The sequence below is a fragment of the Heptranchias perlo genome, chromosome 9 (assembly GCF_035084215.1).
Source record: "Heptranchias perlo isolate sHepPer1 chromosome 9, sHepPer1.hap1, whole genome shotgun sequence".
Lineage (NCBI taxonomy): Eukaryota > Metazoa > Chordata > Chondrichthyes > Hexanchiformes > Hexanchidae > Heptranchias > Heptranchias perlo.
In genome coordinates, this window is record NC_090333.1 from 57,466,703 (window position 1) to 57,481,337 (window position 14,635).

The 14,635-nt window shown below is 44.1% G+C and overlaps 1 protein-coding gene across 1 annotated transcript in view; it reads left to right on the forward strand.

Moving 5' to 3' along the window:
• Positions 1-13,574, forward strand: part of LOC137325427 (P-selectin-like) — a 29,311-nt gene extending 15,737 nt beyond the window's left edge. The window contains exons 6-10 of the mRNA XM_067990530.1: positions 1,148-1,333; positions 1,964-2,149; positions 4,225-4,341; positions 9,580-9,607; positions 12,465-13,574. Coding sequence (XP_067846631.1) covers positions 1,148-1,333; positions 1,964-2,149; positions 4,225-4,341; positions 9,580-9,607; positions 12,465-12,471 — 524 coding nt within the window. The 3' untranslated portion in view covers positions 12,472-13,574. The remainder of the gene's footprint in view (positions 1-1,147; positions 1,334-1,963; positions 2,150-4,224; positions 4,342-9,579; positions 9,608-12,464) is intronic.
• Positions 13,575-14,635: the final 1,061 nt, after the last annotated feature.

Here is a 14,635-nt window from a genome sequence, read left to right on the forward strand (position 1 = left end):
CGTTCTCATCCAAGGACAGAGATCCTGGGCGTAATTTTAATCTAACCCGCCTGGTGGGATGCAGTCAGGTTCGGCCCAGGATCCCGCTTTACAACCTGCCCGATTTGACTCTCCATTGACATTACTGGAGAGTCAAATCGGGCAGTGTGTGAAACGAAAGCCCTTCCCAAGTCTCTCTGTTTCCCACCCAGCGGGTTAGGTTAAAATTATACCCCCTGTCCCAAATCCCAAGGGCAGAGTCATTTGCATAGCCCAGGTGGGCCATCAGCACCTACAAGGGTGCATCAACACTGCCTGACCGGGCCCGAGCTGATCAATCGTGGACTGAAAAGAAATTACTTTTTCAAAACTCTTCGTCTCTCACTGGAACCACTCTTATTATAGAAAGTAATCGACAACCCCCCCACCCCACCCCCCAAAACAGGGTTGAATACCTTACTCTAGAGAAAGGTTTGCTGTATAGAAGGCCTCAAAGGAACTTGTGCCAGGTCTCAACTGGTACGTTCCATTGACGCCTTTCAAAGGTGTAAAAGGAGGAATTTTCTGGAAATGCCCGGGACCTCCCTCCTCCCCATCACATACCCCCATGGAGTAGGGAACTCGGACAGAAGATACCCCCCCCCCCCACCACCCCGACCAGAATTTAAATTGCCAGTCCAAATGGGGCAGAATCCTGGTGGAGCTGTGATCTGGCCCATATTCCGGGATCACCCCCTCTGACCGTAGATGCACTTACGCTAACTCCAGCCCCAGGAATTGCGAGGCCTCAGTCTAGTTCTCGGTAATAGTGTAGTGAGAGCATATTCTGGTTCAATGTAAGAGCGAGGGATGCAAACCCAGTTATCATATTAGGCAGAGCCCCACTAGTGATTACGTTGCCTGCCTTTCAGTGGCTAAAAGAATTCAATATATATTATTTTAAATTAACTTCATAATACTATTGTGTGTTTGAATTTATGTCAAAGGGTAAATTCAGCAATGCAGTACCCCCAGCGCGGAGCTGCACTCAAAGGAAGCGCAGGTCAGAGAATCAGCACTACATTGTTGTGGCCCCATATCTCTGGCCCGCACTCCTTTTGAGTGTGGCTCCCCGTCGGGAGGGCGGCATCAGTGAATTTACTGTCAAGCTTCTTAATTTACACTTCAGCTGTGAAATGTGGAAGTTTGGAGATTCCCGGGCAAAGGTTCAAGAATTGTTCTCATCCCATCGGAGATTTCAGTTACAACTCAACATGTGACTTTAGCTGTGCCAAAGGGTTTGAGCTCCGAGGATCAGACAGACTGAAGTGTGGAGCGACTGGAGAATGGTCAGCACCAATCCCGAACTGTGAAGGTAGAGTCTTAGGTCTCGAATATAATGCATATTCTGAGATAAATCTGTTTATCGTTCATCATTAGCCAGCACACTTTTTCTAATGGATACCTAAAATGTTAATTAATCTTCAACTTAAGTCCATTATCCACAATTTAGAATACAATTCTTATTAATAAAGTTTAAGAAAAGTTTCTCTTCTAAAAGGTACACTTTATAAATGTGGTAGCAACCTAATTTTATACAAAGCAGCGTTTAAATTATGAGGAGTGATACGGATATGCATTTGTCAGCTTGGTTTAGTTGGTTGAATACTCAGAAGGTTGTGGGTCACCTCCCCACAGCATGAGTGAATGCACGATCTAGGTCGATATTCCAGTGCAAACTGAAGGAGTTGCTACACAGTCAAATGAGATGTTAAACTCAGGTCCCGTCTGCCTGTTTGGGTGAAGGTTAAAGGCCCCAAGGCACCTATTCAGGGTGTCCTCCTGATATCGTTCTATTTGTGAGATGCTGTCGGTGCAGAATAAGCTGTAGTTTTTGCCCACATAATGATTGTCACTGCGCTGTGTAAAGTGCTTTGAGACATTCCAACATGATAAGTTTTTACAAAAATGCAAGTAATATTCAATTCTCAATCTTCCATTCCAGCTGTGAAATGCGATGTCCCAAAGATTTCTAGAAATGGGAACATGAACTGTTCCCATCCGATGGGAAACTTCAGTTACAACTCAACTTGTGACTTTGGCTGTGTGGAAGGGTTCTCACTGAATGGGTCAGTGAATCTGCAATGTGAGGGCTCTGGAACATGGTCAGCACCAATACCTGCCTGTGAAGGTAATGTGTGAACTAGATTATTATGGTTCCTGTTTTAAAATGTGTTTTTGTTTCCACAATTCGGTCCCATTCCTTCCACTGAGGGTGTTGAATCATGCTGGGGTACAGATGAGTATCGATGATGAGTTCATGCCATCAGGAGTTGGAGAGATAAAATGTTAAAAAAAGAGTTTAAAAATCTCAAATGTATCATTCATCTTCATTTGTCTTTGATGTTATTGTACTGGGTTTTCAAATAAGTGTACAACATAACATTGGAAAGCGACATTCTTCTATATGTGTAATACCAGTCTCTTGGGATATTTTCCACTATTGTCTTATATTAGTAATTGGCAGAAAATATATCGTTCCTATTCTACTTTAGAACTGTAACATAATTCCCTTATTTTTACTCTGAGAGTAATCAAAACCTTATTTCTAATCATTTATACTGCATGAGCAACCGCTGATATTAGGATTAATTGTAGGAATTTCAGGAATTGTGGCACTGAGTTTGTAGTCTGCTCCTGATAATAAGCTTCTTTCATTTGAGGTTTAACCTTTGGTATTCTTAACAGTTACAATTTTTATTACTTGCAATTGTTCTTGATTTACAACATACTGCAGACATTACATTAACAGCGCACAGTGAACATAGTATAGTATATATGGCACCTTGTGACCTGGGGACTGATTTCCGTGAATGGCACTGTGTACTGCTTGCTCATTCCTGTATTGGTGCCTGATGGGTTTTGGTTGTGCCACCGGGGCTTTGAAAGCTATCAAATTCAATGGAAAGGAGCAAACTCCAAATGTTGAGTGTGCAGCTCGTGTGGAGACTACCATTGACATATCAACCAGGCCCTGGTGGTGGGTTAGGAGCTGGGACCAGGTATCAAAGCATTTCTCTTGGGTCAGCCTCAGGATGTACATGATGTTTTTGGACTGGACGTTCTTCCCTAGTGCCTCAATCTACGTTGACCGGGTGGACAGGGAGAGGTCCACCAGCCGCTACCTCAGTGGGATGCAGCCCGAGCTGCCATTGGAAGGCACCCACCCCTCCAGACCCCATGCATTGTGGTTTGGAGGGATGGGTGAGTCGCAACGGGAAGGCCCAAGAGCCAGTGAGCTGGACCCGACTCAGTTGCCTTTTTGGTGAATTTATGCATGTCAGTAATTTTGTAAGAAGGAATCAAGCTTTGGGCATAACCAGAAAATGTGAAGGATTGTGTCCACTTGCCACAACCTCCCCACACTCTGCCTCGACACTAGGATCCACCTCTGCTGCCGGGAAAGGATGTGGTTAATTTTTGTTTGAGCTTTCATGTGTTGCTGCTAATAGGTGCATTATGCTGTGGCGAGTGGCTCACCTCCTGACTCCCCAAAGCCTCTCCACCACCTTCAAGGCACAAGTCAGGAGTGTGATGGAATACTCTCCGCTTGCCTGGATGGGTATAGCTTCAACAACACTCAAGAAGCTCGAAACCATCTAAGACAAAGCAGTCTGCTTGATCAGCACTTCACCAGTGGGTGAATATCAATGTGTCATGTATACAATGCTATGTTCACTGTGTACTGTGGAAAATACCCCCCTAAGATTAAACTTCCTTCCTCCGTACACCTGGCTGCAGTGTGTACTATCTATAGGATGCCGTGCAGCAACTCACCAAGGCTTCTTCAGCAGCACCTTCCATACCCGCGACCTCCACCACCCAAAAGGACAAGGGCAGCAGGTGCATGGGAACACTGTCACCTCCAAGTTCAGATAGCCATCCTATTCCCATGTGGGGCATCACAATCCAGTCCTATCCTGTCCTCACAAATCACACACACACACATTTATTTTCCAGCAGCAGTAATTGGATAGTAACCAGCAGCTGGCTTGCTGGCTGATTATTTTTTTCTTCTCCTTACCCCCAGCTCAAGCTAATTCTGGCCCCTCTCTTTCCACTTTAGCTGAGATCAACTGACTCAGCCCACATCACGAACCATAAGTGGAACTTTCCTGCTCTGTCTAACTCAGCCCCACATCTTCATGTTCTCTCAATTTTCTATATTCTAGCTGTCATATTTACAGCTTTTTGTTTGTGTTTTAGGCACCCAGCAGGAACAGTACAAATCTACAGAAGTCATCCTCATTGCTGCTGCTGTATCAGCTGGCTTAATTTCTGTGACTTTTGTTATCTGGATTATCAAACACTATCGAAAGAAAGGTAACACTTTTTAAAAACATTTCTACTTTTATTCTTTGATGGGTTAGTAACCAAAGTTCTCTCTCTGCTGAAGTGTACACATCCTGTGTGTTGGTTTTGTCTATGGGCTATTAATATAACTGGGAGAAATTTAATAGCTTAATGAGACTTCAAACACATTAATGAATAATTGATGACCAAATAGCAATGATAGAGGTTTGAGGCCAGACTGCCTGCCCAGACAGGGAATGATAAGAGCATAAGAAATCGGAGCAAGAATAGGCCATACGCCCCCTCAAGTTTGCTCCGCCATTCAATAAAATCATGGCTGATGTTCTACCTCAACTTTACTTTCCCACCCTATCCCCATATCCCTTGATTCCCTTAGTGTCCAAAAATCTAACAATCTATCGATGATGTTTGATGTTGAGTAAAACCTGAAAGAAAGGACGAAATAGTATGTAAAAATATAAAGCTGGTAAGCAGGATACACAATACTATTTACAGTCTGCATCTCGGAACAAGCAGTGGGCCTCATTTCAGAGCTTTGCAACTGTTGTTACCTAGCCAAACACAGCAGCCATTTTGCACACGAACAGTTAATCTGTTTTATTGGTCCTGTTGGTTGTGGGAGGAATGTTGACCAGGACAACTCCTTGTTCTTCCAATCGGGCCTTGGATAACAGCATCTCGGATAATGCAACACTCTTTTAGTACTGCAATGGAGAGTCAGGCTAAGTTAGGTGTTCCAAGTCCTGGAGCAGAGCTTGAACCCACAACCTTCTGACTCAGGCTAACTGAGCCAAGCTTAAACCCTAGCACAATGTGGCTCAGTTTTGGTCTTAACATCTGTTTACCAATTTATTAGATTTTTCTGTGGTAACAAGTGGCTAGTTCCTGTGCAAGTTAGATAAGATCTTCCAGTTTATCTCATTTAAGCTGCCATTTTGAATGGAGTCACAGAGACAGGAATCTATCAACTTCAAGATTTGAGATTAAAAACGGCTGGAGGAACATCAGGTCTGGAATGGGTTTGAGGATTATAAATATAAGTACGGGTGGAGATGATCAGATAGTGAGTTCAACGTGACAGATCCTGAGCTGCTGACACCAAAACAATGTCGTCTCCAAGAACGCAACATGTCAAGAATGAATAACCTCAGTTAGATATTCTGGAGTTTTCCCTGATCTTGATTTACATTGTAGGGGTTAAGGAAGAAACTATGCACAACCTTAACTCACGAGATTAAATGGGTGGAGTGGAGTCCATGATAGATTGTACAAATTCTGTGGAAGGATCAAGCTTGATGTTCTCAATGACCTTGTTTTCGTTGCCTGTTTTTTTATGTTCTTACACAGCGGGACCTGCATAATCTGCCATAATGAAGGAGATCTCAACTGATGGGTATTGGAGATTAGTGGGTAATCGAAACTTCCCAAATTTTAGTCATGAACCTATGGTACCGTAATAGCTTTGGCACGTAAATACAAAGACAAGAGCCATACAAATAACAGAAACTGAATTCAATCTTTCTTGGACGAGGTCATATTAGACAGCAGGAGATTGGGGTTAGTGAGATGTGCAGTAAGGCAGTGTATCATAGTAGGTACAGCTCAGAGGGAGGCCATTTGGCCTATCATGCCTGTGCCAGCTCTTTGAAAGAGCTATCCAATTAGTCCCATTCCCCTGCTCCTTCCTCATAGCCCAGTTAGAAAATTTTAGTAAATGTTTTCCCTTCAAGTATTTATCCAATTCCCTTTTGAAAGTTATTATTGAATCTGTTTCCACCACCCTTTCAGGAAGTTCATTCCACATTACAACAACTCGCTGTGTAAAAAAATGTTTCCTCATGTCGCCTCTGGTTCTTTTGTCGATCACCTTAAATCTGTGTCCACCGGTTATCGACCTTTCTGCCACTGGAAACAGTTTCTCTTTATTTACTCTATTAAAACCGTTCATAATGTGGCTGCGGACTTCCATTTCTCTACACTTTCCGATTTCAACCCCGGAGGACCGGGACTCCCGGGCCTTCTCCTTCATGCCATGTGAAAGGAGGCGAGAAGTCCCGAGACTAACTGGTAAATGCAAAGAATGGCATAGCTTGTGGGCCCGGAGGAGCTGGAGTGCTTCTCCCAGGCCCAACAAACCTATCTGCAGTGACCCCCCCAATGATCGCGGACCCCCGTGATGACCCTCGAACCCCCCTCAACGTGCACAAACCCCGCCCCCGATCCTGACACCCCCCGTGACTGACCCCGACGCCTCCACCCATGACTGACTCCCCCTGTGACCCCGTGCCAACCCATGCCCCTGTGCCAACCCATACCCACCCATGTTCCCCATGCCCCCCCCCCCATCCATTACCTGAACATGTCCTCTCCCTGGCTGGTCTCCCATCTGACTGAGACCAGCCTGTCAATCAGCCAGTCAATCAGATGGGAAACCGACAAAAAAAATAAAAGACGTCCTTCCGTCAAAATCGTAAGGACATCTGGGAAACCCGTACTCTGGCTCGGGGTCAAAATCATGCCCTATATCTTTAGTCATCCAGGGAGCTCTGGCTTTGGATGTGTCTACTCTGTACCCGAATCAATGCCTCCATGAAGGCCTCCCATCGTTCAATTACTATTTTGCCTTCCAATTTTTGATTCCAATCCACCTGGGCAAGATTCCGTTTTAACTCACTGAAATTTGCCCTTCTCCAGTTAAGCATTTTCACATTTGATTGTTCCTTATCCTTTTCCATAACTATTCTAAACCTAATGATATTATGCTCACTGTTCCCCAAATGCTTCCCCCATTGAAACATGCTCCACCTGCCCCACTTCATTCCCCAGAACTAGATCCATACTGTTTCCTTCCTCATTGGGCTGGAAACACACTGTTCCAGAAATTTCTCTTGAACACATTTCAAGAATTCCTCCCCCTCTTTGCCCTTTACATTGTTTCTGTCCCAGTCTATATTGGGATGGTTGAAGTCCCACATTATCACTACTCTATAGTTCTTGCATCTTTCTGTAATTTGCCTGTGAATTTTCTCCTCTATCTTCTTCCCACTATTTAGTGGCTTATGGTGTACATCCAGTAGTGTAATAGCTCCTCTATTGTTCCTTAAGTCTAACCAAATAGATTCTGTTTTTGACCCTCATCATCCCTTTCCAGTGCTATAATAGTTTCTTTTATCAATACTGCCACCTCCCCTCCTTTCTTTCCTTCCCTATCTTTCCTGAATGCCTTGTAGCCAGGAATATTAGGTACCCAATCCTCCCTTCTTTGAGCCAGTTCTCTGCTATTGCCTCTATATCATAGTCCCATGTGGCGACTTGAGCCTTTAGCTCACCAACCTTATTTATCATGTTATGTGCGTTTATCTTAGATTGCCTTGCATTTTCCCCCTGTCTGATCCCTCCTATTTCTGAACTATTCTTTACTCTAATGCTACTTGTCCCTCCCAGTCCTCTGTGCCCCTTGTTTCTCCTTTCTAATGTTACATCCTGGTGCCCATCCCCCTACAAATTAGTTTAAACCCTCCCCCGCAGCACTAGTTAACCTCCCCGCAAAGTCCTAGCTTTGTTGAGGTGCAACCCGTACATCTTGAACAGATCCCTCCTGCCCCAGAACTGGTCCCACTGCCCCAGGAATCTGAAGCCCTCCCTCCTGCACCATTTCTCCAGCCACGCCTTTACCTGTCTTATCCTACTATTCCTATAGTCACTAGCACTGGAAGCAATCCAGAGATTACTACCTTTGAGGTCCTGCTTTTTAACTTCTTTCCTAGCTCCTGAAACTCTGACTGTAGGACCTCAACCCTTTTCCTTCCTATGTCATTGGTTCCCAAATGGACCACGACTTCTGGCTGTTCCCCTTCCCCACTCAAAATGTTCTGCACCCTCTGTGATGTCCTTTACCCTGGCACCAGGGAGGCAACACACCATGTGGGACTCACGTCAGCGGTTGCAGAAACACCTGTCTATCCCTCTGACTATCCCCTATAACAATTGCATTTCTTTTGCCCCCTTGTGTAGCCGAGTCACCCGCGGTGCCATGTATTTGCTCCTGACTGCACTCCCCCGAGATGTAAACACCCTCACTGGTATTCAACACTGAATACCTGTTTGTGAGTGCCATACTCCCAGAGGACTCCTGCACTGACTGCCTGTTCCTCCTAGTCTGTCTGGTGGTCACCCACTCCCTCTCCACCTGAACGCTCTGTAGCTGCGGGGTGTCCAGCTCCTGAAACATGCTATCCACGAAACTCTCAGCTTCCCGTATTCAGCGTAGTGACGCCAGCCACCTCTCAAGCTCAGAAACTGTGAGCTCGAGCTCGAACAGATGGTGGCACTTCCTGCACATGTGGTTTTCCAAGACACACAAAGTGTTCTGGAGTTCCCACATGGCACAGGATGTGCGTGCGACAGGCCCCAGCTGTCCTGCCATGTTAGCTACAGTTAAACTGTTTTTTCAGCTTTAAGGCAATTCACCATTTATCGAACACTAAAACACTAACCACTAAAAAACACTAACCAACCACGAAAGACACTAACCATGAAGAACAATAACCACTAAAAACACTAACCAATGAACTAAATACTTACTGACTTACCCTCGGCACTCCTCCTTGTCTTGTGATGTAACTTTTTGACTTTTCCTTGATTTTTGATTCCTCGCAATGCTCCCTTTATGCTCCACTCAGTCTTAGTCTTTTTTTTAAATGTTATGTTTTTTTTATTTAACTTTTAAAAGTTGATAGGTTAGTTTATAGTTTCTTGGTTTAAATCACTTAGCACCTCCTTCCCCCTCTGCACCTAATTCCCACACTCATCAAATTCCCAGTTGAAAGTCCTCACTCTATTAGCATTTCATTCTGTTAGAGGGTAACTCTCTGTCTTTGCCAACCTCTGTGCTCAAGCTCTATGCTTTTGCAAAGATCCTTGTACCAAATACCTTCTTGCTCAAGGCTTTTTATTGAGAAAATTCTGGTATATAGCAGGACGGCAGATAATGGAAGTTCCACTGTAAATTAGTTGTTATGTCCCAATAAATTGCAGAATTTAAAATAAAAAATCAAACAAAATTATTGTAACTGATGCGTGATTGAATTCTGTGGAAAGGAGATTTCAGATCTATCACAATAATCAGTTTGAAAGTTGTTCTTCAAATACACATTGATCCAAATTTATTACACAATACTTCAGTTATTTAAGAGCTGAAATGTACGTGTATATAACATGAATATCTTTTCTGTATTTGTTTTCCAGTAATGCAGAGACGTTTTTCACCTGTAAGGTAACGCTTTATATATATATACCTGTGTAAAAAGACTGCTGTCCTATTGGCTGCTTTCTCAATGTTTAAATAATTGGGTTGGCAAATGGAACGATGACTGCAGCCAATACAATTCCAGCTTTAGCTCCTAGTTTAACTATGTGGCTAACAATGTCCCGGCTGTATTGCTGAAGACTTGTGCTCCAGAACTAGCCGTGCCTCTAGCCAAACTGTTCCAGTACAGCTACAACACTGGCATCGACCCGACAATGTGGAAAATTGCCCAGGTATGTCCTGTCCACAAAAAGCAGGACAAATCCAATCCGGCCAATTACCGCCCATCAGTCTACTCTCAATCATCAGCAAAGTGATGGAAGGTGTCGTCGACAGTGCTATCAAGCGGCACTTACTCACCAATAACCTGCTCACCGATGCTCGGTTTGGGTTCCGCCAGGACCACTCGGCTCCAGACCTGATTACAGCCTTAGTCCAAACATGGGCAAAAGAGCTGAATTCCAGAGGTGAGGTGAGAGTGACTGCCCTTGACATCAAGGCAGCATTTCAGCGAGTGTGGCACCAAGGAGCCCTAGTAAAATTGAAGTCAATGGGAATCAGGGGGAAAACTCTCCAGTGGCTGGAGTCATACCCAGCACAAAGGAAGATGGTAATGGTTGTTGGAGGCCAATCATCTCAGCCCCAGGACATTGCTGCAGGAGTTCCTCAGGGCAGTGTCCTAGGCCCAACCATCTTCAGCTGCTTCATCAATGACCTTCCCTCCATCATAAGGTCAGAAATGGAGATGTTCGCTGATGATTGCACAGTGTTCAGTTCCATTCGCAACTCCATAGATAATGAAGCAGTCTGTGCCCGCATGCAGCAAGACCTGGACAACACCAGGCTTGTGCTGATAAGTGGCAAGTAACATTCGTGCCAGACAAGTGCCAGGCAATGACCATCACCAACAAAAGAGAATCTAACCACCTCCCCTTGACATTCAACGGCATTACCATCGCCGAATCCCCCACCATCAACATCGTGGGGGTCACCATTAACCAGAAACTTAACTGGACCAGCCACATAAATTCTGTGGCTACAACAGCAGGTCAGAGGCTGGGTATTCTGCGGTGAGTGACTCACCTCCTGACTCCCCAAAGCCTTTCCACTATCTACAAGGCACAAGTCAGGAGTGTGATGGAATACTCTCCACTTGCCTGGATGAGTACAGCTCCAACAACACTCAAGAAGCTCGACACCATCCAGGACAAAGCAGCACGCTTGATTGGCACCCCATCCACCACCCTAAACATTCACTCCCTTCACCACCGGCGCACTGTGGCTGCAGTGTGTACCATCCACAGGATGCACTGCAGCAACTCGCCAAGGCTTCTTCGACAACACCTCCCAAACTCACAACCTCTACCACCTAGAAGGACAAGGGCAGCAGGCACATGGGAACAACACCACCTGCACGTTCCCCTCCAATTCACACACTATCCCGACTTGGAAATATATCGCCGTTCCTTCATTGTCGCTGGGTCAAAATCCTGGAACTCCCTTCCTAACAGCACTGTGGGAGAACCTTCACCACACGGACTGCAGCGGTTCAAGAAGGCGGCTCACCACCACTTTCTCAAGGGCAATTAGGGATGGGCAATAAATACTGGCCTTGCCAGCGACGTCCACATCCCATGAATGAATAAAACAAAAGGTAGCGGATCTGCTTGGATGGCCTGGGATGGTAAAACCACTATCTTCCCTCACTGACACGTCCAAGTCCCGCAAGGTTTGCCAGTGTCCTGATTGTCAGGCCCTTTTTTAACTCTCACCCTCTCTCTACTTCTCATTCTTCCAATCACTCTCTTGAACTTTATCTTATTGTCCCTCCCCATCCCACCTTTTCATTGCGCAGCTCTCCATCCAATTTTTATCCTCCCATTGTTCACTGAGTTGGAATAAAGTGTCCTACTCTGACTTATCCTTTCTCAGGCCTGAAAACTATGGAGCTCCTTACCTCCTTCGCTCTTTCCTTCCTCCTGCAGTCTATAGGCTTGGCATCACCTAATCACTGTTTCTCTATCTGCCTTGTCTTCTTTCCAACTCCTTTAAACCTTGATGTTGTCCTGTGCCATAGCTCCTGGCACTTCATAAATGTATTGATGAAAAGAAAAGTTTTGAGCCAATCACATTCACCATTTTTACCGTGGCCAACCCTCCCCTTAACTAGCCTGATTGGACTAGGAATATAACTGGTGTCTTCGTGATATACGCAATTGGTTAGTGTCACCATCAATCACACTACACAGTTATACAATGGTACCAACAGAAACCTGGCAGCTTGCCACCTACCTTGGTCGGGGGATAGCTCCCAGCTTTCAACAAGTCAGAAATCTTTTTAAAACATTAGCCAAGAATCTCTCCAAAGCAGTCAATGGCAGCTTTCAGGCAACTGGAAACTACCCACGTTAATTAGTCCTGGGAACATTGCACTGGAGGGACTTTCTGTCCATTGAACAGGCGTTGGAGCCTGGAGCTTTCCTTTGAATTATTGACATTGTTAAAGAATTCTTAATTTAAACATCAAACACAAAGGAATCCTGTTAAAAGGAAGGAAAGTCGAGGACTTGTCTGTGGTCTATTGAGAAATATATATTGGCAAAAGTATGGTTTGATCTTTTTCTTAATAATTGTCAATTTTTCTTCAAATTTTAACAACTGAGAACTATCATTAGTTATGGATATAATGAAGCAACTAACTAGCTGCTAATCCACCTTTAATGAAGTAAGTGTGCACCATAGTCAGTCAATCAGAACACTGTATTCTAAAGTGCTGTGATCAAATAATGATTAGAGATTCTAAATTTTGCTCCTTTATTTACAGGTCTTAAATAGACTGGCCAACTCCAAAACACAAACAGAAAAAAATGGGGAAGTTTGAATCCTGTGACATGTCATTTCTTCACAAAGAACTTGAGGCTTTTCCTTATTATGTCTCCTTGAAGAAATAAATGTAAAAAGTATTCAAACACAGAATTATACTGCCCTTTAAAACTATGGACTGAGATTCTGTTTAAATGTGAAGATGTCACACTCCAAGCTTCTAATAGTGATAGAGAGGACGCACCAATGTTTATGTCCCATGATATCAATCATTACTGCGCAATCTTGAAATCCGCAAGAACCTGCCCTATACTCCGTAGAAACAAATTAAAATGTACAAAATATTGGTAAAATTAATTTCCTTGCTATATTAGTTTGCTTAGTTGGGGGGTTAGTGTGTAGAGATGAGAACTTATAGTGCCAGAAAGTGGTTCCTTGGATTGCTTTGTTGCTGAAAACAGCACATAGATGAGCTGCTCACAGCAGAAGATCCCAGGTTCAATGCCTCATCTTTGCTGAGATTCCTGGGGTCTGCCTGAACACTTGTGTGCTAGAGAGGGGGAAATAAGCCAGGGGTAATAAGCCAGGGGTCCCTGCTCTTGAATGATCTCTACTGGAAAGTGTTTGTGTGTGGACAGGATTGAAGAAAAGCCGGCTGACACTCACTGCTTAGGCTCCCAGATGAAGAATGGACATTTTGAGGAGGTACCAAAGGGTGTTTAGCATCTGTGGAACCAGACACCAGAAGGAGCCAGAGCCTGAGGACAATAGGAAGAAAAAGAAAAATTGGTGAAAAAAATTGAGAGGGAGGAAATTGTAACAAAGCTACCAAGAAACTTAATCTGCATGGGAAATTCTATCTCTTCTCTTTTAGTTTATGAGGACCATAAGACCATAAGAGATAGGAGCAGGAGTAGACCATTCGGCCCCTCGAGCCTGCTTCGCCATTTAATGAGATCATGGCTGATCTGATTTTTACCTCAACTCCACTTCCCCGCCCTTTCCCCATATCCTTTGATTCCCTTGCTGATCAAAAATTTGTCTAACTCAGCCTTGAATGTATTCAATGACTCAGCCTCCACAGCTTTTTGGGGTAAAGAATTCCAAAGATTCACGACCCTCTGGGAGAAGAAATTCCTCCTCATTTCCGTCTTAAACGGGCGACCCCTTATTCTGAGACTATGCCCCCTAGTTTTAGATTCCCCCATGAGGGGTAACATCCTCTCAGCATCTACCCTATCGAGTCCCCTCAGAATCTTGTATGTTTCAATAAGATCTCCTCTCATTCTTCTAAACTCCAATGAGTATAGACCCATCCTGTTCAATCTTTCCTCACAAGACAACCCTTCCATACCCGGAATCAACCTAGTGAACCTTCTCTGAACTGCCTCCAATGCAAGTATGACCTTCCTTAAATAAGGGCACCAGAACTGTACGCAGTACTCCAGGTGTGGTCTCACCAGCACCCTGTACAGTTGTAGCATGACTTCCCTGCTTTTATACTCCACCCCCCTAGAAATAAAGGCCAATATTGCGTTTGCGTTCCGGATTACCTGCTGCACCTGTATGTTGACTTTTTGTGTTTCATGTACGAGGACACCCAGATCCCTCTGTAGCGCAGCATTTTGTAGTATTTTTTCATTCAAATAATATTTTGCTTTTTTATTTTTCCTCCCAAAGTGGATGACTTAACATTTTCCCACATTATATTCCTTCTGCTAAATTTTTGCCCATTCGTTTAACCTGTCAATATCCCTTTGCAGACACTGTGTCCTCATCGCAACTTGCTTTTCCACCTATCTTTGTATCATCAGCAAATTTGGCCACAAGACACTCTGTCCCTTCATCGAAGTCATTGATATATATTGTAAATAGTTGAGGAAAGGTTAAGGGAAAAGGGGAGACTTTGATTGAAGTTTGATATTCTGAAGGGAATTAAGAAATTGTTCACTACGGTGAAAAGTTCAAATACTAGAGGAAAAAAGAACTGTTACACCTGAAGCATAATAAACTTGTGGGATAATTTACCAGAGAAATGGGGACTATAAGGCAACTACAAACATTTCTGGAGAGAGAAGGGATTGAGGGAAGTAAGTGAGCACATGGGGCTGATTTATGAGAAGGGAACAAGCTTATTCTGCTTTTCCTGTTGCTAACAATTTTTTAGTACAC